The 24958-nt window shown below is 51.3% G+C and overlaps 1 protein-coding gene across 2 annotated transcripts; it reads left to right on the forward strand.

Moving 5' to 3' along the window:
* The first annotated feature begins 290 nt into the window (after positions 1–290).
* On the forward strand, positions 291–3405 carry TRH (thyrotropin releasing hormone). Of its 2 annotated transcripts, XM_029243939.1 has the most exons (3): positions 291–388; positions 1345–1566; positions 2229–3405. In XM_029243939.1, exons 2-3 carry the CDS (start codon positions 1353–1355, stop codon positions 2702–2704), a joined length of 690 nt encoding a protein of 229 aa, XP_029099772.1. In that variant the 5' UTR covers positions 291–388; positions 1345–1352; the 3' UTR covers positions 2705–3405. The 2 variants fall into 2 exon arrangements, with proteins under 2 accessions (XP_029099772.1, XP_029099771.1); XM_029243938.1 differs by lacking the exon at positions 291–388 and having other exon boundaries at positions 1281–1566.
* Positions 3406–24958: the final 21553 nt, after the last annotated feature.

Here is a 24958-nt window from a genome sequence, read left to right on the forward strand (position 1 = left end):
GTGCAGAAACAACCCGGCACCAGCCCCCTATTCTGCCGCTTGTGCCTCCTCGCTCCCCCTCCCACCCCCCCCGCCGCCCCCGCCGTCCCCGCCCCATAGTTCCGGCGGAGCTGGCTGGCAGGCGGGCGGGCGGGCAGGCTGGCGGGCGGGGTACCCACGGGGCCGGCTGCCCTCAGCGTCCCTTCCCGGCGGCCGCGACCCCTCCCCGCTGACCTCACCCGCGCCGCCGCCTCGCGCAGATATAAGCAGCAGCCCCGCCGAGAAGCTGGCAGCCGGCGTCCCGGGTCCTGCGAGCGCTCCCCGACTCCTGACCCGCCCACTCCAGACCCCAAAACTCCGGATCGGAGCCCAGGATCCCGGACCAGTCCGCGGAGCTCGCGCCGGGCAGGTAACTACCTCTGTCCCTTCTCCCACGCAGGCCGCGTCTGTAGCCCTGGAAAGGGGGCCCTCCGCCCGCCTTCGGGTGCGCCCCGCGGAAAGCGGCGGCTTTCGAGCCCGGAGTGCGCCCAGGAGGGGCGCTGCGCTCGTACCCCCGGATCTTCCACAGCTCAGGCCGGGGCCCGACGGAGGCACGGCGCGGGCAGTGGTGGCGGTCCCTCCCGGGTGGGCACGCATGTCCCGGCCTCTGCAGCGCTCGCGCAGCGTGTCAGTGGAAGGTTCGCATCCTACCCCTGCCGGGGGGCCAGCTGAGGCAGCGCTGGGCAGGACATCGGCGGGAGATCTTGGGAGTTAGAATTCGAATCCGGACATTAGAAACAGAATTTTCGCGGTGGAATCGAATCTCAGCCTTAGAATCTCACTCTCAGCGCTAAAATAGGATTTTAGAGGTGGAATTAACGTTGAAATTAGGATTTTAGCGTTAGAATTATATTCGTAGCCTAGCCATAGAATCTTAGCATTAGAAATAGAGTCAGCGTTGCAATCAGAACGTTGTAGAAGTATTGGAATGAGAGCGTTGCGCTGGGAAACTTGGGGAGAATTTTAGCCTGCGACGCTGCAATTAGCATCCTGGCCGTCGGACCCGCGCTGCAGTCTTCGTGGTTACACTCCTGGAGAGTCAGCCCCAGCGCCGGCTTCCCCAGCTCCGCGTAGCCTTGAGAAGTGGCGGTGGCGATGGGGCTCCCACGGCTTCCAGGCTCGCGCAGGCAGAACTGAGCGCGGGCAGGCTCTCCAAGCATCCCTACGGGTGAGGACGCCCAGGACCCGAGGCAGACCCTCCGGCTGTCCCCGCCCCGCCCCCCGTAAGGTGGCAGATGGTCCTGCTCCGGAAGGGTGTTTGAACGGTTGGTTCCCCCTGGCCTAGGGGGGCACCTATGCTCTCTCTCCCTGTCCTCCCTACCCCAGGCGCCGCGATGTCCGGCCCTTGGTTTCTGCTTGCCATTGTTTTGACCCTGACCCTGACCGGTGTCCCCGGCGGCCGCGCACAGCCGGAGGTGGCCCAGCAGGAGGCGGCTATGGCCGCCGAGCAACTGGGCCTGGACGACCTCCTGCGGCAGGCGGAGCCCCTCCTCCTCCTCCGGGAAGACCTCCAGCGACTCCGAGAGGACCGGGAAGATAGCGAATCAGGTAAGGGGCAGGACTGTGTGGGGCTGCGGGTTGAGAGGAGGACGCCCGAGAGGTTTAGGGGAAACTCGGCCGCAAAGGGGAGGGAGCGACTTGGTCATTCAGCCTCTTGCCTTTCAGAAGCTCAGAAACTCCCACACCCTCGGCAGGTGGTGAGTTGACCCTTTCCTGGGACCAGATTCCTTTTCCATCGCAGCTTCAGGAATATTTCAGAGGGCAGACCTTCAGTAGGAAAGATTCTGTGCCAGGGAGAGAGAGTCTTTTTGTGTGTGACAGCGTTAATTACAGCCTACTAGGCCCGCATATGCCTGGCACTGTTCTAAGCACTTCAAACACCTTATCACACGATGGGTTCTTCCTAAGCGCCAGACAGGCACTGTTACTGCCCTCCCACACCCCACTTTACACAGAAGAAAACTGAGGCTCAAAGAAGTTAAGTGAGTTGCTTACGGTCACACAGCTAGGGAGTGGCAGAGCTGAGACTGGAACCAGACGCCATGCCCTTGACCATCTGTGTGAGTGTCTATGTGTCTGTGAGATCTGAGAGGCAGGTGCAAGGCCATGAATCTGGGTGAATGCTGTGGGGATCTGCCTTGACTGGGAGGAAGGCTGAAGTGGGCATCTAGGGGTCAGGGGGTCCCTCACTGGTCTCTTTCCTTCCCCAGAGTCCCAGATCTTTCAACCGTATTGGCTCTCCAAGCGTCAGCATCCAGGCAAAAGGGAGGAGGAGTCAGAAGAGGGAGTGGAAGAGGAAGAGGAAGGAGGGGCCGTGGGACCCCACAAACAGCAGCACACTGGCCGGCAGGAGGAGGTGGCTGCATGGCCAGAGGATATAAGCCAGCAGAAGCGGCAGCACCCTGGCCGGCGCTCCTCCTGGCTTGGGTACACTTTCACCAAGAGGCAGCACCCAGGCAGACGGCTGGCGGATCCCCAGGCCCAAAGCAGCTGGGAAGAGGAGGAGGAGGATGGAGAGCTGATGCCGGAGAAACGCCAGCATCCGGGAAAGAGGGCCCTGGGAAGCCCATGTGGGCCCTGGGGATCCTGTGGTCAAGCCAGCCTCCTGCTGGGCCTCCTGGATGACCTGGGCAGGGGCCAGGGGGATGAAGAGAAGCGGCAGCACCCTGGGCGGCGAGCGGCCTAGGCCAGGGAGCCCCTGGAGGAGGGAGCCCCGTTTCTTGTAAAATCAACTTGGGGTCTAAGAATGTCTTGAGCCCTGTATGCCCTACCCCTTTGTGACCCCCTTTTTCCGTCCTCCTTAGATGCCTGACCATACATACCTGAGCCCCTGGTATACATACACATCAAACCCCCCTGGCCTCACCCGCCTACTTCAGGGATGTGAGAAAGCCAGCCTATGAGTTAAAACCTCATATTACTCCACTTTGCGCCACTGGCAAGGGGGCAGATCCCAGAGTCCCTCTCACCCCCGCCCCTGCAGGCCTGCTCCCCTCCCTAGCCCTGGCTAAGATGGCCCTGCTGTGTCTTCTAAGGCATCCCCAGAGTGGGGCAGGGTGCCTCTGGTGTGAACAGGCAGTGAGGGTGGGTGGGATTGAAGCCATGATGTCCAAATCCAGCTTCCATCCCTTGCCCGTGTGTCAGGGTTTGCCATGTGTAAACTTCACTCCCAGTACCCGGGTGTCCTCCTCTTTTGGGCATTCTTTTGTGGGTGGGAAGAGCCCTGACCCACAGCTGTGTGGGGGGAAGCATTGTAGGTGCTGCTGTGTTGTGTGGTGGCTGTGGGAATAAACATGTGCAGGAATTTGTAAACATCACCTTGGAAGTCACGGCTTGTATGTAACCCTCTAGGCGCCTTTCCCCTATCAATGATAATAAAACCTGCATCTGGATAACCTCAGTTCGTTGCAGTTCTGTCTCAGCTGGGATTTCTCTTTTCAGCATTGAGAGGGGGCAGGCTGAGAGCTCCCCAGCTCTGCTGAGAAGGGAATCAGGGACCTTGGCAGGGTGAAAAGTCCTTTTCACTGTCCCCGTCTCAGAACAAGCTTGGGAGGTGGACTGGAGCTCTGGAGCCCATTTGACACCGGGGGAGGCTGAGGCCTGGAGATGAGGAAGGGCTTGCCAGAAGACACACAGCTAGCTGAGGTAGAGCCATGGGTGTGAGAGGCAGCTCAGGACCCTGCCTTGAGTTTGCCTGATTGTTAGAGGGCTGGTCTGGCTCAGGTTTGTGATCGTCATTGTTCTGTGGCAGGAACCAGCAGCCTGTGTCATCTGGCAGGCACAATGAGGACAAAGGAACAGGCTGCGGTTGGCAACTCTAACCAGGGACCTTCTGGGGCCAGGCAGGGAGGCAGGCTGGGTGTAGGATAACAGGGAGTGGTGGAGACTTGGGCTAACATGAAGAGGCCATCTGAAGACACTTGAATCCAAAAACTTTGACATCATGTGAATCAAATAATAATAGTAGTAACATATAGCCAACACTTATTATGTGTCAGGCAGGTCTTATGCACTTTACATATATTAATTCTTCTACTCCTCACAATAATCCTAGGCATTACTATGATTATGTCAAATTTCCTAACAAGGAAACCAAGGTACAGAAAGGTTAAGTGACTTGTCTGAGGCTGAGTTTGGCTCACTCATTTCCACTTTGCTACCTCTGACTCAAACTTTGAAATTTCCTCAGGCCTTAGACTCTGCATTGGACACCATCTTTTTGGTGGGCACATGGGCTATTTGGCTTTTCTGCAAATAGCTTTTGGTCACCTTCTTGGGGAGGGAGAGGAGGGGTTGGAAGAGTGTCTGAGACTCTGCTCCTCTCCTCAGGGAACCGCAGTTCAGGTGAGGTGGGGTTGGAGGGAGACTCGGGGCTTATAAAATACACTCACACCCACCATCTCCATTAATATTCTCAGAAGCCTGCTGAAAAATTGAGCATTCGATGGATATTTCTATTTTCTGATGAGGGACCCGGCACAGAGGTTAGGTGCCTCGAGGTGCCTGCAGGTAGAGCTGGCCTTTCCTCTAGGCCCTCTGGCTTTCTTCACTGGCACCATCAAGGCAATCAGGGCCCTAGCAGGAAACCCTCTGCTCACAGACTCCCCCTGAAGGCGGACACCCTAATACAGGTAACATGGGCCACTTACAGAGCACTTCCTAAATGCTCAGTGCTTACAGACACTTTCTCATCCAAACCCATGGCCACCCCAAAAGGCTGTCATGTCCTTTTGAAGTTGAGTTGCAGTTGAGTGTGGAGAAGTGAAGTACTTGCCCAAGAATACACCCTACCCTCTCCTCCTTCTGAACTTGCTTGGTGTGGCTGCTGTTGTTACCTCCTCAGATATGGGACAATTTGAAGAGTGAGAAGCCCACTCCCCCAGCCATTTAACATTTCCCCTCTGCCCCTGAGAGTGATCAGACCAGTGCAGCATGATGGAAAGGGTCTGGGCATTGGCTTCAGTCCTGGACAAATGATTAAACCAATTTGAGCCTCAGTCTTCCCATCTGTAAAATGGGCACAGTAATCCCTACACCTTTCTCAGAGTTGTTCAAAGGAGTAAATGAGATGGAGCAATAGGTGTCCAGCTCCAAGCATAGTGCCTAGCACCAAGTAAACCCTTATAAATGGCCTCTTTAGCTCTAGTGCTCCAAGACCAGAAGGGACTCAAAACTGAGCCTTGCAGACACACTTGTTCCTTCCTTCGTTCATTCTCCAATCACATACACAAAAAAGAAAAAAAGTAAAAACCCAGACACGGGGGTTTTGTTGCGAGTTCTCGTCAGGCACTGGGGCTTTATCCTTAAGAAAGTCTGCACGCTGCTCCCCAAATACCTCTGTCCTTCCCCCTCTCACACACATGCCTTTTGCTTGGCCTAGGATGCTGTGGCAGAGATGCTGCATGTGCTTCCCTACATTTCCCAGCCTCCCTTGCAGTTGGCAGGAAGTCATACGACTAGTCCTGGCTAATGGGCTGTGAGCTGGAGTGTCAGTCTGGGGCTGTGGCAGTTAGAGCCCCTTAACCCTTTTATTCCTGCCAAGGAAGCCTAGGAGGCTACCGGTTGGGACAGCAGAGCATGTGAGGGGGGGATTCTGAGCCCTGGCGTCACCAGATGGAAGTTAGATCAGACTTCTCACATGGAAGAAATAAACTTGTGTTGTAGTAAGTCACTGAGATGTGAGGGTTTCTTTGTTACCACAGCAGAACTTAGCCAATTCTGACTAACACAGATGCCTCCCACCTTGTTCTCTCTTCACTGAAATCCTTCCCACCTTTCCCTTCTCATATGTGTCTGCTTTTATCAAAGCTGCCTAAATAAGGGCCTGGCATGAAGTCGGTGCTCAATATATATTTGTTGAATGGATGTTGAAATCTTCAGGTCACTTCCATTTTAGTTTGCCAGGCTGACTCCCAGCCCTTAAGGGGCTCCCCATCCAGTGGGGAGACAGACGACCACTTCGTAGTTAGCAAAGCATGCAAGGTAGACACAGATGGCAGAACAAATTGGTCTGGCTGGGCAAAGCAGGCTTCCTGGAGGAGGAAACATCCAAGCTGAGTCAAAGGATAAATAAGAGATACGATATTTCAGGCAGAAGGAAAGAGCATGAACAAAGGCTCAGTGGGAAGAAATCAGTGTTCTTAGAGTTGTTAACACTGGAAATCTGGTGTTTTGGCCCATTCCTTTCCTCCTTCACCCTATCTTCTAGCCCTGATTGCCAACCCTTAGAAGTGTGAGAAAGCAGTGCAGTTTGGGGTGGAATCAGGGAAGCCTTCCAGGGGGAAGGTGCACTTGAGGTGAGCTCTGAAGGATGAAAGAAAAAGGAAGATTTTCCTAAGCACTTACTCTGGGGCCAGACATCAGGAAAAGCACTTTTATCCCACTGCCCAGCACGTAGTAGGTAATTTGTAAATATCTGTTGAATGAATTAATCACTCATCATAGTCAACTCCAGTTCAGAGAAAAGGAAACTAAGAGAGAAGTAAGGTGACTTCTCAGCTCATAATTCTGAAACCTGGGGGGTCGTCTCTATGCCTCCCCTCCCCTAGCATCCAATTTTTACAGTGTCCTATAAATTTTACCTCCTGGATATATCTCAGGTCCACCCATTTTCTCCCAGTTCCTCTGCCACCACCCGGATCCTGGCCACCATCATTTGCTGGCCTCTGGCTTTCACCCTTTTCCCCCAAGCCCATTTTCCACATAGCAGCCAGAGGGAAGCGGATCTGACCATGGCAACCACCCTGCTTGAGACCTGTCAGCAGCTTCCATGTCACCTAGAATAAAATCCAAACTCCTTACCATGGCCTGCCCATTCTGTTTCCTGAACACACATCAGGGCCTTTGTCCATGTTGTTCCCTCTGTCTGGAGCCTCCTTTTCTCCTACTCCTCACATTCCCCAGGGTCACCTCCTAGGGTGCTTCCTGAACTGTGGAGGTTGGAAAGCAAAAACTGCATTTCCAAGGCTCCCTTGCAGCTAGAGTTTTGGAAGCACAGTAAGCTCTTGTGTGAGATCGGGAAGGCCACTTTGACGATTCCTGCTGGAAAGCAAGGTGATAATGGTTTGTTTCTGCAGCAGCTTCCTGCTGTCCAAACTCCAGCTCTTAAGTACCTAGAGACAGTTGTCGATAGTGGCTTTCTGGCCAGCTTCATAGCTATGGTAGTATGTTCTTTTCTCTTTTAAACAACTTTATTGCGGGTGTATTTTACATATCATAAGATTTATCCATTGTAGGAGTACAATTCAATGGTTTTTAGTAACTTTACCTAGTGGTACAGCCATCAGCATAAATCAGTTTTAGAACTTTTTCAGACTCCCAGTAAAACCCCTGTGTCCATTTACAATTAATCTCTCTCCCCGCTCTCAGCCCCAGGCAACTACTAATATACCTTCTCTCTATCAATTTGCCTCTTCTGGATATTTTATACTAATAGAATCTATAATACGTGGTCTCTTATGCCTGGCTTTTGCCAACCGGTGTAATGTTTTTGAAGTTCATCCATGATGTAACATGTTTTGTTACTTTGTTCTTTTTGATTGCTGAATAGTATTCCAAGTAGTGGGTTCTTTTTTAAAAAATATTTAATTATTTATTTGGCTGTGTCAGGTCTTAGTTGCGGCATGCGGGGATCTTCGTTGCAGCGCACTGGCTCTCTAGTTGCGGCTCACGGGCTTAGTTGCCCCACAGCATGTGGGATCCCCGACAAGGGATCGAACCTCCGTCCCCTGCATTGGAAGGTGGATTCTTAACCACTGGACCATGATGGAAGTCCCCAAGTAGTGGTTTCTTAACTTGATGATTCCAATGGCAGCCTCCTCGTTTCCCAGTTTCCTGATTAGAAAACTGGGAAACAGCTTCCCTGGCAGGACACTTCTGTGGTATTTTTCTGCAGGACAGCTCCCCAAGCTCTGACAATTTCGTCAGCACTTTATTCCAAGAGTGATATTCAAGATATTCAACAACTGGTACAAGACAGGCATCAGCCAATCAGGGCGCATGTCCAATCAGAATGGACGGATTCTGACAAACCTGTGAGGCCACAGCAGTGCAACTAGGTGAACGCCAGCCCTGCTATGTTAAATTAACTTTTCCACTTAACATCCCTAGAGTGAGCGATATCTATTTGCTCTGCTGACGCCTGATGATTCACACTAGGTAACTCCTCCTCCTCAGCGGGCATTTCAGACAGCACTTTGCTGGGATGTGGCACTGCGTCTCGCTCCTTCCTTGCAGCTGTCACAGTTTGTAATTATATCTGTCTTAGGCTGGTTCCCCCAGTACCAGAGTCCAAGACGAGGACTTGAGTGCGAGTGGTTTACTTGGAGGGTGATCTCAGGAAGCAATGGTGTTGGAGTGGGGGAGGGATTGGGGAAAGGGAAGGAAGTGAATGTTGATGCATTAGTGAGCAGGGTTTCCTTGAGAAACTGTAGAAGAGGCCTCAGTCTCCCACTTGACAGGGTGAGGAAGCTGGAGATTTTCTTCTGATTCCCATTGATCAGGGGTTGAGGGCTGCTCCTAGGGATGTTAACTCCCTGGCACTTCCAGCTTGCCCCAAGCACTGACCACTAGAGGCCCTTAGGTGAAGAATCTTAGGATGCTCTTGTGTGTACCGCAAAGGTGAGCGCTGAGGGGATGGAGTGAGGGACCAGCAGCGTCTGCCAGTCTTCTTGGGTGATTTTTTCATAAATGCCTCCTCCTTCACCAAACTCTGCGCTCCACGAAGCAGGGACCACTCCTGTACCCCCAGCACCGAGGACAGTGCTGGCACAGGGCACACATTCAGCAAACATTTGTCGAATGTGTGAATGAAGGTGGAAATGGGATTTGAGATCAGGCCTGCCTGAGCGGGAGCTGGAGAGGCAAACCCAAATGTTGCAGGGTGCTACGCAGTCACTACAAACCTGTGAGCCCGGCCTCAAGGATGGCCCCGGAGCTGAGAGCTCATGTTGTGACCCAGTGTAACATCTGCCCAATTACTCTGCCTTTTAAAATGCCTTAGAGGACATCTAACAGCCCTCTGCAGGTGCCGGTTTTTACCTCTACACTGTGCCACCAAGAACCTCCTTTGTGCAGGGACTTTCCACTCACGATTTACACCCCTACTTTATGGGTGAGAGATGCCTGGTTTGGAGAGGTGAGGCAACTCGCCCAAGGCCACATATCTCACGTGGGTGGTACCACCAGGCTCACCCCAGTTCTGTAGACTCCAAGGCCAGTGGTCTTTCCTCTACCCCTGCCGTCCCTCGCTCAGGCAGCTTTAAAAGCCGGGGAACATTCTTTCAAGGAGCTGCCTCTCACAAATTCAGTGAAGCCTCCTGTCCTGCTCTGCTGTGAACGATCCCGATGTCACGACTTCCTCTGATATGTTCTTTAATTAATTCTCTCTGCGAACCTTATTTTGATTAATTAGATGCAATCAGAGGACTGGTTTGCCAAGAGACTCAGTTCCTGCTCAGGCCTCTTGGGTGATGGAACATGTGGGGCTTCTTACCTGAAGGATGTTGGCAATTAGAGCCCATTTCAATCGCCCGGGTATGAGCTAACTGCCTTGGAACATCAATTAGCTCAGTGGCTAAACTGTGCTGAGAGTTATGGGTTACCAAGGGGACCTGTGGTCAATGCCAGGATTTAAGTGGCTCTAGCCTTTGGGGATCATCTTTCCTGAATCGCAGCCACGTTCTGGGCCTGGTGATTATCGGCAGGCTGATTAGACCCCGTCCATTGCGGGGAGTGACTTCCTAATCACCAGCTGCTGACGAGGAGAGCTTCCCGGCACCGACGCAGGTACACCCTGTTTGACGTGCCACAGGCTGACAGGCCCGTGGTGGCCGCTTTAGGCCTATGGCCAGAGAGGTGGCACAGGGCACATGTCAGGCTCAGTCCGGTGCCCCCTGGGAGGAGTGTGGTGTCTCAGGGCAACCCTGGAGGACATGGAACCCCAGGCCATCCTTGGGAGGTTGAACATTATCTCTGAGGAGATGCCCAACCTAGGAAGAAAAGGGAGCCCCTGCTAGTGCCAGGCTCTGAGCTAATAATCGTAACGGTCAGTGTTTATTGAGCACTTACTGTGTGTCAGGCACTGCTCTAAGCACTCCACAGGAAGCAGGGCATTCAACCCTCTCAAGGAGAAAACAGAGGCACAGAGAGACTAGGCCACTTGCCCCAATCTGATATTTACACCCAGCCAGTCTGCTTCCAAGCTGAACAGCGATGGATAGAATGCAGGCTCTCATGCGACACTGCTCTGATGACTCCTCAGGTCCTAAAACCCTTTCAGGGGAACCACGAGGTTTTCACTTTCCTAACTACATATCTGTGTGAGGCTTTCATATGCTTCAACCAAAATTTAATCTGTTGAGTAAATGCAGAAGCAGATAAGAGAATCCAGTTGTCTTCTATTAAGTCAGACAATTAAAAAATTTTGTAAAAATGTAAACCAACGCCACTTTTCTCACAAAACTATATTTTCCATGAAAACATTTTAGTTATGTTAACACATCATGGATTTACCAGTTATTTTAAAACAAACAAATGTTAAAAAATTCTCATTTTAATTTCTAATATGGGAAATAGATATAATGAAAATTCTTTGAGGGGGGTGTCAATAATTTTTAAGTGCATGAAGGGGTGCTGAGAGCAATGCGATTGAGACACACTGATACACACATACTATCTTAAGAAGAGCTGGACTTAGCACTCTTGTGTGTTAGACACTGTTCTAAGGGCTTTATGTATTTTGACCTACTTAGTCTTCACACCCAGGAGGTAACTATTACAATTATCCACACGGGGCAACTGAGGCACAGAGCGGTTAAGTCTCTTGCCCCAAGGCTACAACCAGCACAAGGTAGAGCCCAGCTGCCAACCTAGGTCTCCAGGCTCCAGGTCTGAGCTCTTGGCCATGGCTCTGCACCCTACCTCCGGGCAGCGTTGCTCACCCTGGCAGGGGGCGTCAGCATGGAGCTCAGGGCTTACTGCTTTTAAGGGCGTCATCCTAAGTTCCCCATGATAAGGACATTTCTGCACAAAGAGATACAGCGCTTTGCCTGGATCACACAGCCAAGGGGAAAGGGGGGTGCTCCTGACTCCCCAGTTCTGAGCCGGCCCCAGGCCCCACCTCCTCACTGCCTCAACAGTGACCGGCTCAGGGATGGGCCACACCAGGCCGATGAGAGCCGGCTTCAGGGCTTCTGTGGGAACTTTGGTCCAGAGGCTCTCTTTCCCCTCACAGCTTGCTAAGCTGGTAGGAAGTTAGCCTGGAGCTGCAGGAGGCCACCTGGCCAGGGCAAAGCAAGAAACTGGCTGAGAATCTTCACCACTCAGAAGACAATCAAGCACTGGAGAGACAGACAGACGTCTGGTGACTTTGAGACCCGATCCAGCCGTACCTTACATCCTTGGCCTTTTCGCTTACATGAGCCAATAAATTCCGTTTTTTCTCAAGTCATTTGCGTTTCAAATATAACACAACAAGTTTAACATAATCTATAAATGTCACCCTCTTTGAGCACAGTTTTAAAGACAGCCTGGATGCAGCTCTTCAGAGGTTGGATGTCTGTGCTTCCCTTGAGCCCAGTAATTCCTGGCAATTCTATATTTTAAAGATCTCGGGAGATTTCTGGCTGAAGGTGGACAGTTGACGCACAATTAGCTCCTCTCTTTCCTGAATGAATAATCAAGAATGTTCTAAACCAGCGGTCCCCAATCTTTTTGGCACCAGGCACTGGTTTCGTGGAAGACAATTTTTCCATGGACGGCGGGTGGGGGGCCTGGGGTGGGGTGATTCAGGCGGTAGTGCGATGGGAGTGATGGGAAAGCGGCACACGAAGCTTCACTTGCTCACTCGCCCTCCGCTCACCTACTGCTGTGCGGCCCCGTTCCTAACAGGCTGAAGAGTCCGTGGGCCGGGGGGTGGTGGGGGACCCCTGATCTAAGCATTTCAGGAAAACGTGCAACCTAAACAAGAGACTAAGAGAAACAGAAAAAAATGACCCCAGAGGAAACAGATAATTCTGAAAACAGAAAAGGAGAAATAAGACGAAATACAGCATCCAGGGAATTCCCTGGCGGTCCGGTGGTTAGGACTTGGCACTTTCACTGCCGTGGCCCAGGTTCAATCCCTGGTTGGGGAACTAAGATCCCGCAAGCCGAGTGGCACAGCCAAAAAAATAAATAAATAAAATAAAATACAGCATCCATAAAACGAGTACAAGATGATACAGAAACGGATCAGTCAGGGAATGAGAAAAAACTCGGAAATTAAAAATATGATTCCTAACATCTTAGAAATGCATCTTTTTCTTCAATCCCACTACCCCTGCCCTAAACCTAGGGCTGTTCTTCTCCTCCCTTACCTGGTCTGTTGCTGTCTCTATTTCTTCATCTCTTCTGACTGCTGAGTATCCTTCTTTCTGGCCAGCACGGTGATCTTTTAAAAACATGGACTTCATTATATGTCCCTGCTTAAAAACTCTGATGACTCTTCATTTCCTTCATAATAGAAGTCATTCTATTGGGCTTCCCTGTGGCGCTGTGGCTAAGACTCCCAATGCAGGGGGCCGGGTTCGATTCCTGGTCAGGGAACTAGATTCCACATGCATGCCGCAACTAAGAGTTTGCATGCCACGACTAAGGAGCCCACGTGCTGTAACTAAGGAGCCCGCCTGCTGCAACTAAGACCTGATGCAGCCAAATAAACAAATATTTTTTTTAAAAAGTCATTCATGTCCAGAACGAGTGGCAGACACTGTGAATTGCCTTCTCAACAGACATTTCCCCCATTTCTTCCTGGCCTTGCTCAGGAATCAAGCAGCCACGTGTCTCCAAAGAGGTGAATCTTCATTGGTCTAAGCCAATCATGAAAATTCCTTTCTCTTGCCAGTGATCTGTTTAGGGGTGTTTGTGTCACTTAGTGAAATATGAGACGTCAGTGGGGGGGGAAATGGCACCCTTGGAGAAAGGTTTGTTGCTGATAAAACAGATGCACCATGGGAAAAAATAAGCCCTCTTCTTCTACTTAATGTCATAATGTTCTCAAGTGATATCTGGAACTCTGGCAGCCATTTCATGACCATGAGGGCAAAGCCTGAGATAGAAGTCAACCCACCGGGAATGGCAGAGAGGAAAGATGAGTACATCTGAGTCCTTGACAATGTCATTGAGTCACGTAGAATTCACCAACCCTGGAGGCACCACATCTCCGAACACCTTGTTATGTGGGATAATAAAACTGACTCATTGTTTAAACCACTTCTACTTGGGGCTTCTGTTACTTGTGGCCCAAAGCGTCCTAACTGCTATAGAACCTGACATTTTAGCTTCATCGTCTGCCACGTCCCAGCTCTCATGCTCCCCCACCCTTTGCTGTCACTTGTCTTAGCTGTGCCCCATCCCCAAACATGCCACACTCTTTCCTGCCTCTAAGTCTTTGCCCCCATCATTCTGTCTGCTGGGAATGCCCTTGCCTGCTCATCCTTTAGTACCCAGTGACTCAATGACACTACTGCCTTTGGGATGTTCCTAACACCCCTGGTTGGGTTGGATGACCCTCCTCTATGCTTCCAGCTCCCCCTTCACGCCACTGACCACCAGGGAGCATGTCTATTCCCCATTGAAGTGTGAGATCTTTGAAGGGGCGTGAAGAATTTTGTCCGTAGGACTCAAGAAGGATGCTTCTCATGTCCTCTGCGGTAGGAGGAAATTGCCTCCAAATTTATGCTCGTGTTTATGTGTTTATGTGGTAGAATGAGCTGGTTAAAAGCCAGGCTTTGGAATCCAGCAGACCTGGTTCTGAGTCCGACCTCAACCACTCACCAGCTGTGTGGCTTCTGACGGCTAACAGCCTCTCTGTGTCTCAGTCCCCCACGGCCAAGTGGAGATGGCAAAACCTAGGGAGTCGTGAAGATTTAATGAGATGAGGCATGTAAATCATTTAATTTAGGGCCTGACACATAGTAAATTATTCACAAATGCCAGCTCTTGGGATTACCACTTTATTAGTTTGTATTTGTTTTTGTTGGGGGAAGAGTTTTGAGCTTTCATATAATTCTCAGAGGTGTCTACAATCCAGGAAGGTCAAGAACCGTTGGTTTGGGAATAAAAGGAGCGTGGGTCTGCCTGCTGGGGTGGGGATATTATGATAAATGTGCACATCTCGCCTTTGTAAAGTCCGCCGAGATTGCGCCGTGTGATTGCCTCTGTGGGGTCAGGATGCCCGACCTAGCCAGGATGAGTCCCCCGCCTTTATCATCCCTCCCCCAAGGCCCCAGTCCCTGTGACCTCAGAGCTCTCCAAATGCCTCATTAGCGCCTGCTGAGAGCAGAGCCAACAAGTGGGGCTGCCGTGGCCTCTGCGGAGCACGCCCCTCATTAGAGCAGAAGGAAGCAGCAGCTCTGACAGCAGGGTGGGCAGGGCCTGCAGTCCCTTTGTGTCTGGGCCTGATGACTCAGGGAACATCGCATTTCTGAGGACATTATTGTCAGCACAAAGCAGTGGCTTCGGCCCTCTGGACCAGCACTGGTCCTCCCCCCTCCCACGATTCTCCAGCCCACTTTCTAAGCTGCCACAGCACCAGCCCTGAAGCCGCCTTTATAATAAACTAGTTCTTTACTAATTGGTCCTCCTAGTGGCCAAGAGAGGGTGAATCAGAGCAGGAGGCTCCAGTGAGGGGGGCAGAGCCAGGATTCAGACCCCGTGTCTCTGCTTCAAACCCTTGAAGTGGGGGGCAGACTTGATGTCAGGCAAACATCGTGGCTCCTGGTTCTGCCACTTTCCAGCCATGGTGTTAGGCAAATCATTTCTACTCTCTGCACCCCACTGTCCTCATCTGTAAGAAGGGGATGAATAATCATACCTGAACCCCTACTCCCCTACCCTGCAGACAACTCATTTCACAAGTCAGCTCTGTTCACGTTTCTCTCCTGCTGACATCCCTTAGCAACGCTAACCCCGGCCCTCAGGACACAGGCCAGTTCCTCGGCCTGCCGTTCAAGGCTCTTTGTAAGCCGGACCCTGCCCATTGCTCCTGTCTCAGCACGCACCACCCACCTCATCCAATCACACTGTACAGACCAAATGATTTCTTCCTGCCTTTCTTTTTGAAGTTGGAAAATCCCAACTTCAGACTCAACTCAGGCACCTCCTCCTCCAGGAAGCCTTCTGTGACCTCCTCCCATGTTGCATCAGGCAACTCCTCTGGGATCCCACCTGCCAGAGTTAGATAGACCTGGCCCCAGGATCCTGGGGTCCATCTAGAACAGTGCATCTCAAAGTGTGGTCCAGCATCACCTGGAAACTTGTGAGAAATGTGACTTCTCAGGCCCCACTCCAGACCTTCTGAATCAAAACTGGGAGTGGGGCCCAGCAATCTATGTTGTAAAAAGCCATCCAGGGAATTCTGACGCTCAGGTTTGAGAACCACCAGTCTAATCCAGGCCTCTGCAACCTGTTATATTTCGGTGTTCGAAGTGCCTCATGACATGGTCCCGACTCCAGCACCTGCTGCAAGAGGGAGAGGCCTAGGCCGAGCGGTCGTCTCCTCTGGGTGCCACCAGCTCACGGAGTTGTTACGGACGAGAATTTTCCCCATCAAGTCCCCTTCTTCCACTTCCTGAGGACCCTCAACCAATTTCAAATTGTAACTTTCTTTTATTAACAAAGAAGAAATTTCAGCACCTGTCTCATTTATTTCTCATCAGCTTCTCTTCCATCCTAATCCTGCCAGGCTGGGGCCTGCTGAGCTTGAGAATCAAACCACCGGTCAGCTGCCTCTTCAGGAAAATGATGTCAATTTCATGTGGATCCTCTCAGACACACCAAATGTTGTCTGGAAAAATACTTCTTTTCTCCTCTTCTCTTGCCCAACACCCCACCAGTGTGGTTCAGAAAGCTGGGAAGGTCTCAGCAGACCAGATGTGTTCTGCACCAGGTTCTTCTCCCATCAGAAGAGTCATTTCCCTCAATCTAATCCCCTCCCTCCACTTCAGGAATCTGCTAACCTGAAGTTCTTCTTGGTGTCTAACCCAACTCTTTCTTTTTTTTTTAAATTATTTTATTTTTTTAAATTTTTGGCTGTGTTGGGTCTTTGTTGCTGCGCGTGAGCTTTCTCTAGTTGCGGCGAGCAGGGGCTACTCTTCGTTGCGGTGCACGGGCTTCTCATTGTGGTGGGTTCTCTTGTTGTGGAGCACGGGTTCTAGGCGCGCAGGCTTCAGTAGTTGCAGCATGCAGGCTCAGTAGTTGTGGCTCGCGGGCTCGAGAGCGCAGGCTCAGTAGTTGTGGCGCATGGGCTTAGTTGCTCTGCGGCATGTGGGATCTTCCCGGACCAGGTCTCGAACCTGTGTCCCCTACCTTGGCAGGTGGATTCTTAACCACTGCGCCACCAGGGAAGCCCCCCCGTAGTTGTCCTTTGATGACGGGCTTCTGAAGCTGGAAGGAAGAGGAGGAGGAGGAAGCTGCCCAGGAGCTGAGAGCAGTGGGGCAGGTGCTGGCATCTAGGCAGCTAGAGCCAACAGGTCTGAGAAAAAGGCCCCTTTCCTCGCACCAGGCTGGGGATCCTGTTAGAGCAAAGCTTTAAAACCAGTGACAAGGGCTTCCCTGGTGGTGCAGTGGTTGAGAACCTGCCTGCTAATGCAGGGGACATGGGTTCGAGCCCTGTCCGGGAAGATCCCACATGCTGCGGAGCGGCTGGGCCCGTGTGCCACAACTGCTGAGCCTGCGCGTCTGGAGCCTGTGCTCCGCAACAAGAGAGGCCGCGACAGTGAGAGGCCCGCACACCGCGATGAAGAGTGGCCCCTGCTCGCTGCAACTAGAGAAAGCCAGTGCACAGAAACGAAGACCCAACACAGCCAAAAATAAATGAATTAATTAATTAATTAAAAAAAAAAAACTAACCAAAACAGTGACAAGCAGCAAAGACAGAGCTTGTCCCCTCCAATACCTCCCCACCACCCTGGCAAAACACGTGGCTGTTGAGTTAATGTGTCTCTTTCTTTCTTTCCCCCAAACCTACCATCATTTTTAATTTTTAAAATTTACTCAAGTAACAAATGTCAACATAAAAAAAAAACAAAAAACTACACAATGTAAAAGCTGTGAGTCGAGTTTGTTCTGTGCTGCTCCAAGGACTACAGCCCAGGGGACAGCCTCTCAGGCTGAGGAACTGTCCCGAAGAGGTAAGTGGGGAGGCCAGTATATATGTGATTTTGGCAAGGTGGGTACAGGCAACCAAGCACACATCTCAGTACCAGGAACAGATAGCTTAGTTAATGGTTTTAGTGCTTTCTCAAAGTGTGGGAAAATGCAAGAGTTTAGGTTCATAAAATTTTCTCCTGAAAATATCCAGCTATCTGAAGGCCTGTTCTGCCAGTTTTCCCAGAGCACAGAGAGCCTCATTCCTGATCTCCACCCTGAACTCCTTTCAGGGTGTGTTGAAGGTCAGGGACTGTAGTGGCTAGTGACCTAATCCTTGTAGAGCCGGATGGCAAGTGACATTCTTCAGTTGGCATAAATTAATACATTATTGTTTAAAAATTCATGTATATACAGATCTGCAGAGCAAAAATTAGAGTCTCATTTTGTAACTCCCCACCTCCCTGCATCCCTCTGAAGACATTATCACAGTTCACAGTTTGGAGGTAGCTGGCCCAGGGCATTGCTGCCAGGAAGTGGAGGGGCCTAGGGAGGTAATGAGGAGGGTGTGTGACCCTGTGGCCGTTGCTTCATGGTAATCCTCCCAGACTGCTCACAGGTGCCACCATTTCACGGGTAACATCTCCAGACGGACTGCAAGCCTGGAGGGATCTGGAGTACCTGGAAGTCACTGCAGAGCACACCGAGGGGTGGCCTTTCAGGTAGGGAGGTGGGGGAAGGTTTTTAAACATAGATTTTGTTATTGTTCAGGTGTGGTGAGGCCCACGGGCCAGGAGACCACAGCCATTAAAAAGAGAGTTTGGGAATTCCCTGTGGTCCAGTGCTTAGGATAGGATACGGCGATTTCACTGCCGAGGGCTTGGGTTCAATCCCTGGTCGGGGAAATAAGATCAAAAAAAAAGAAAGGAAGAAGGAAAGAAAGAAAGGAAGGAAGGGTGGGAGGAAGGGAGGAAGAAAAGACAGTTTGTTTCCCACAGCTCCCGAGTGGAGGGGACTCACCACTCACTCCATTGCAGGTGGGGACCCAGTAGGAAGCACCAGGCTTGCTGGAAGGCAGAAAGAGGGAAAATGTGGGCAAGAGCCTTTACTGTGGTTTCTGTAGGAAGGAAGGGGCGAGGCAGGGTAAGTGGGTTTGAATAATTCCAGTGGGCTCTGGGGAGGAAGGGCTATCCCTAGCTGTCTGGTGCCTGGCCCTGGGGTGCTTAGGGCATGGGGGCTGGGGGGCGGTAGTGGCTCAGGGTATAAGAGCTCCAGAAAGGAGGTGATGGGGGTGTCGTCTCTGGATGGGTTAGTTTGCATCTAAAAGTCACTCTTCCAGGTAATCCTTTAGTATCTCTAGGAACTGGCTACCCTGGGAGGCACAGCCTCTCCAGAGCCTGCAAGGCCCCAGAGATCAAAGAAAGCATCAGAAATCAGAGAAGGTAAAAGGCACAGGGAGGAGCCAGAAACTCTGGGCCTGAGGCTGGTAGGCCAAGGGGGAGGGTCCCGCACTTCCAGGGTCTGTGATGGATCCGCCAGCTGGGACAGGACGTGCCCCAGAGGGATGTGCTCAATGCCGGCTGTGACTTCCCTCCCGGGAGTGTTTGGAATAGAGGAGGTACAGGATCTGACCTCTGGCTTGTGTGTTGAGGAGAGGTGCAGAGGGCAAAAATGCCGAACGCGCTGGGCATATAGTAAACCCTCAGTAAGTGTCAGTTGAAAGGATGCTCGGTATGTATACATATAGCTGGTTCACTTTGTTATACAGCAGAAACTAACGCAACATTGTAAAGCAATTATACTTCAATAAAGATGCTAATTAGGGCTTCCCTGGTGGCTCAGTTGTTAAGAATCCGCCTGCCAATGCAGGGGACACGGATTCGAGCCCTGGTCCAGGAAGATCCCACATGCCGCAGAGCAGCTAAGTCTGTGTGCCACAACTACTGAGCCTGTGCTCTAGAGCCCGCGAGCCACAACTACTGAGCCCACGTGCCACAACTATGGAAGTCCGTGCGCCTAGAGCCCATGCTCCGGAACAAGAGAACCCACTGCAATGAGAAGCCCACGCACCACAACGAAGAGTAGCCCCTGCTCGCCACAACTAGAGAAAAGCCCGTGCGCAGCAATGAAGACTCAATGCAGCCAAAAGTAAATAAATAAATTTTAAAAAATAAATAAAATAAAGATGTTAATTAAAAAATAAAAAAACTGCCAAAAAAAAAAAAAAAGAAAGGATACCCATTGAGTCTCTGGAAAGAAACACAAATCCTAGCCATAGTAGCCCCTGCATTTGCATATTTGCACACATCACATGCAATGTGCGCTCACACACACGCACTCTCACACCTTGTTTCCTCTTATTTTGCATAAATGTATCGTCCCTCTACTCTATTCCTCGTCCTCAGCTGCTTTTAGCACCACATGACTGTGCCATTAGCGATATCCCCTGGGTTTTTTTTTGTTTTGTTTTGTTTTTCTGGTACGCGGGCCACTCACTGTTCTGGCCCCTCCCGTTGCAGAGCACAGGCTCCGGACGCGCAGGCTCAGCGGCCATGGCTCATGGGCCCAGCCGCTCGGCGGCATGAGGGATCTTCCTGGACCGGGGCACGGACCCGTGTCCCCTGCATCGGCAGGCGGACTCTCAACCACTGCGCCACCAGGGAAGCCCCCCCTGTTCTTTTTAATCACTGCAATGGTTGACGTATGGAGGCGCCATCATTCATTTTCGCACTCCCTTATTGCTGGATATCTAGGTTATTTTCAGTGCTTCCTGATGACAAACCATGCCGTGATGAGCAGCCTTGTGCAGACGTGAGAGTTTCTGTGGGATAGAACACCTAGAAGGGAAATCTCTAGGACAAAAGTCATGGACAGATACAATTTTTGTAAATCCTGCCAATTGTTCTACAAAAGGCTGTACACAATTTATACTCCCACAAGAGTGCAGGAGATTTGAGAGTACTCATTTCCCTTCACCATTTCCAACACTGGATATTATGAGTCTCTAATATTATTTATTTATTTATTTGTTTGTTTATTTATTTTTATTTTTGGCTGCATTGGGTCTTTGTTGCTGCACGCAGGCTGTCTCTAGTTGGGTCAAGCGGGAGCTGCTCTTCGTTGTGGTACGTGGGCTTCTCATTGCAGTGGCTTCTCTTGTTGCGGAGCACGGGCTCTAGGTGCATGGGCTTCAGTAGTTGTGTCATGTGGCCTCAGTAGTTGTGGCACACAGGCTTAGTTGCTCTGCAGCACATGGGATCCTCCCGGACCAGGGATTGAACCCATGTCCCCTGCGTTGGTGGGCGGATTCTTAACCACTGCGCCACCAGGGAAGTTCCTAATATTTTAATTTTTTAATTTTTTATTATTTTGTGTTATGCGGGCCTCTCACTGTTGTGGCCTCTCCCTTGCGGAGCACAGGCTCCGGACGCGCAGGCTCAGCGGCCATGGCTCACGGGCCCAGCCGCTCCGCGGCATGTGGGATCTTCCCGGACCGGGGCACGAATCCGTGTCCCCTGCATCGGCAGGCGGACTCTCAACCACTGCGCCACCAGGGAAGCCCCCCTAATATTTTTAAAATTAACCTATTTCTAGTATACATTCTACTTGATTCCCAAAGTGGTTCAAAGCAGCTTTTACTCAAAGATATGTGAAGGAAGCATTCTAGAATCGGGCTCAAGTTGTGTGGGCTCTAGAATCAGACCACTTAGGTTCAAATCCCAGTCACAACACTTGAAGGCTGTGTGACCTTGGCAAGTTTCTTAACTTCTCTGTGTGTTGGCTTCTTTGTGGTGGGATGAGAAAAAGAGGTTGTGGTAGATGGTAGCCATAAGAATGCGCCCCTGAGGTTTCCAAGGATGGGGTGTGTCATTGACTGCCTCAGCTGCCTGCACTGAAGGAAGGACACAAGACACTGCCTCGGAGACCAGGTTCTCATGGCCTGCTTCCAGCCAGTGACTGAGAGCACCAGGCCCTTCCCAAGGGACAGGACACCCCAAGGGCCTGGTGACCACACCTTTTACTTCCTCTTTTGACTCGCTTGCCTCTCTTTGCTAAGAACCCTTGTGATTACATTTAGGGCCCACCTGGATAATCCAGGATCATCTCCCTACCTTGAGATCCTCCCCTCAATCCTATCTGCAAATTCCTTTGGACACATAAGGTAACAGTCACAGGTTCTGGGCATTTTGGGGGGCCATTATCAGCCTATTGCATTACCCACTTGCCCTCTTTTCCTCTCCTTCCCAAGGGAGTGAGACCTGCATTGTGGTCGGATGCCTCTCCCAGTTGCCTCCAGGGAAAGTACAGGATGCCCAGCTAAAAGTCCGGTAAACTATGAATAAATTGTTTTAACTCAGCTTCTTGAGCCATTTTATTTTATTCGTTTGTTTTGGCCACACTGTGTGGCATGGGGGATCTTAGCTCCCCGACCGGGGATCAAACCTGTGCCCCCTGCAGTGGAAGCCCAGAGTCCTAACAACTGGACTGCCAGGGAAGTCCCTATATTTTTAATAGATATATGCATGGGACATACTGCATAGAATGTACTTCTACTATAAAATTGTTCATTGTTTCTCTGACATTCAAATTTAACTAGGTGTCCTGTACTTTTTGTTTGCTCAAGTTGGTGACCTTACTCTGGCTCCTTCCCCACTTTCCTTCGCAGGGATGGTCGTGCCCTGGCTGAGGCCTGAGGACGCCTACATGTCCCATCTAGAGTGCAGTGAGTGTCTGGGGACTAAAACACCAGGCGTCCCCCACCCTGACTCTGTGTCTCTCCTGCCTGGACAGGGCTGGACATTCTCAGCCAAAGTCAGGGCTCTGGCACCGGCGTCTCCATCATGGACACTTCTTTCTGTTAACCTATTCTGTATCTTTTCAAAAATGATTTATTGGGGCTTCCCTGGTGGTCCAGTGGTTAAGACTTCCGGCTTCCATTGCGGGGGGGGGGTACAGTTTCGGTCCCTGGTCGCGGAACTAAGTTCTGGCATGCCATGTGGTGTGGATCCCCCCAAAAAAGATTTATGTTTAAAAGTGAAAAAAAAAAAAGTCCAGAAGTTCCAGAAGTAGCTACTTTTACTAGTTTCTTGTGTATTCCTCTAGAGGGATTTTAAGCATTTTCAACATCCCTGTGCTGTCCTGGACTTGGGAGTTATCCCCTCCCCTCCTCTCCCTCTCCGTGCAAGCCTGGAAGGCAGCCTCTATTCCGTGATTGCACGTGCCCTGGGTGTCCCCTCTCTGCTCCCTTCCTGGTGTGGTGAGTGTGCCCCTGGCTCTGAAGAACATGATTTGGGTTGGTAGATGGCTCAAAGTTTTAATAGTTCAGCTTTTATTTAAATGTGTATTAAAGAAAACAGACTAGTACATCCAACTCATAATTTCACATCTGCCTAAAATGTGGTTAAAATTTTAAATAAATAAATAAAATTTATTTACCTTGTCTTCAAGGTAAATAACAGGCAATTTGTAAAAGGGGTGAAATTGTACAGGAGGCACAGGGACAGCTCAGAAGCTTGGAAATGCTGCTGCCTATAACAGGTGGCTCAAGAAAGTGAGACGGATGCTTCGTGCCTAGAACGAGCCCACCCAGCGGCTGGTAGAGGGAGGCAGAGGTCCTGAGCTGTGATTCTCAGTCTTGGTTGAACATTGGAATCACATGGGAAGTGTTAAAAACCCCAGCGTCCGGGATGCGTTCCAGATCAACCTGAGGGTTCCGGACAAGCATCAGAATTCTTTAAGTCCCACGAGGGACAGGTGAGTGGTTCCCAGAGCTCCCCTGAGCCTCTCAGGAGAAGAAGATGTTGGGCGGCCCCTGCTGGCGGGAGGAGCCGCTTGCTCCCCCTCTGGTGGGATTTGCTGGGAGACTCGGGGTCTCAGCTACAGGGGGGAGAGTTTGGCCGGTTTACATAAACAGTATCCCAGCCTGCCTATTCACAGTTAGCCAGAGGAGGCTATTTAAAGTAGGAGGCTGGGAGGCACATGGGAGGCCACTAGGTCTGGCGCATGGGCTCAGGTCGCAGGCAGAAGACATGCCCCAAATTCTGATTCTCAAAGTGCCACCAAGGCCAAACAAAAATAAGAGCGGAAGGCAGCGGCCAGACAGCACGGGGGCGTGGAGGAGGCTCTAATTAAAATGCTTAATACGCTTGGTGAGAGTCTATTTTTTCTCCCAGCTAAAATCTTACCCATTTCCATGCTCTGGCTTTCTGCTCATGAAGTAGAAGGTCACTCATAATTCAGCAATTCATTCATTCAGCAACTATTTCCTGGGCCAGGTCCTTTGCAGGGCACTGGTGGATAATAACAAAAATACTAAAAGCTCACAGTTATTGAGCACTTACTTTGTGCCAGGAACTGTTCTACGTGCTTTGCACAAATTAACTCATTTGATCCTTATACAATCCTATGAGGGGGGTCATTATCCCCATTTTACAGGTGAAGAAACTGATACATAGAGAGGATAAATAACTCACTCAACTTCTGACAGCTAAAATGTCCTGGTGCGTGACTAAGACAGCGTTTCTTCCTTGAGAAGCTCACTGTGTCTGGTCCAGTGACAGGCCTGGGACTCACAAGAGATGAAATGCCACCTCTGTCTGGGAGGGGTTAGGGAGGGCAGGCCCTTGAAATGGGTTCTAAAGGTTGAGGAGGAGTTAGCCAGGCTTAAAGGGGGTGGGGGAAAAGGGAAGGGCACTTCAGGTCACGCATTCATTCGCTGAGTCCTGCAACAAACATTTATTGAGGGCCTATCACGTGCCAGCCCGTTTGGAGGCTGGGATGCAGCAGCAAATGAGGCAGAGTTCCTACCACGTGCAGCTGGCATCCAAGAGGGAGAGAGCGGAGCAATAAACACACGCAAATTCAGAAGAGATGAAGGAAGTGAATGCAGGGCACAGCCACAGAGGGAAAGGGGTCAGGAGGTGGGTGAACAGCCAGGAACAGGTGAGGTGACTGAGGCTCCCTGAGTGCAGAAGGGAGGCCCGCGGTGCACCGTCTGAGAGCGAGCGCCCCCTTCAACTTTGTACCATGGGTGCCTCACCTGGTCCCAGCTGTGGCCTGGGATGTGCTGCTTTGATATGATGGTCGGGATGAGGTGACGTTAGTGCAGAGGCCTGAAGGAGGTGAGGGACAGAGGCATTTAGGAATCTGGGAGAAGAGTGTTCCCCGCACGGGACCAGCAAGTGCAGGTGCCTGGAGGTGGAGCATCCTCCCCAGTGAGGGCAGGAGCTGAGGCCGCTGTGCCTGAGCACTGGGGCAGGGGAGGGCGCCAAGCGATGCATCCGAGGGGGACCGGGGTCCAGGTGAGGCAGGGTCCTGTGGGCCATTGGGAGGACTTTGGTGGGAGCCTCAGGAGGGTGCCCGGCAGAAGGCCTGACCTAACTTTGGTCCAGTTGGATGCCTCTGTCTGCGAGGGGAGCAGAGGCTGTAGGGGTGCCTGGGGCTGAGCAGAGGCAGGAGGGGCGGGGAGGAGGCCGCTGCCGTCATCCAGGCCAGAGATGGCGGTGTGGCAGCGAGGTGGGGAGAACTGGGCATATTCTAGATCCGTTTCAGAGCAAAAGTCCACGGGACTGGCTGATGGATTCCGAGTGAAGTGTGAGAGAAGAGGGGTCAAAGACGACCCCAAGGCTTTGGGCTGGAGCACCTGGCTGAACGGAGGTGCCATTTACTCCCATTGACAGGCTGTGGAAAGAATAGATTTGGGGGTGGGGTCCCAGAGAAAAAAGAACCCATGAGCTCTTTTGAAGGCACAAGGACGGTCCAGAACACGCTGTGCGACGGGCCATCTGAGCTCCATGCTGTCGTCAGCTGCTCA

The sequence above is a fragment of the Monodon monoceros genome, unplaced genomic scaffold (genome assembly GCF_005190385.1).
Source record: "Monodon monoceros isolate NGI ecotype Baffin Bay Population unplaced genomic scaffold, NGI_Narwhal_1 Super_Scaffold_3, whole genome shotgun sequence".
NCBI classification, from domain to species: Eukaryota; Metazoa; Chordata; class Mammalia; order Artiodactyla; family Monodontidae; genus Monodon; species Monodon monoceros.

Coding starts and splice junctions, on each gene's coding strand:
- TRH (XM_029243938.1), top strand. CDS start 1,314: ATGCTCTCTCTCCCTGTCCTCCCTACCCCAGGCGCCGCGATGTCCGGC. Junction 1,567..2,228: donor CCGGGAAGATAGCGAATCAG/GTAAGGGGCAGG, acceptor TTCCTTCCCCAG/AGTCCCAGATCTTTCAACCG.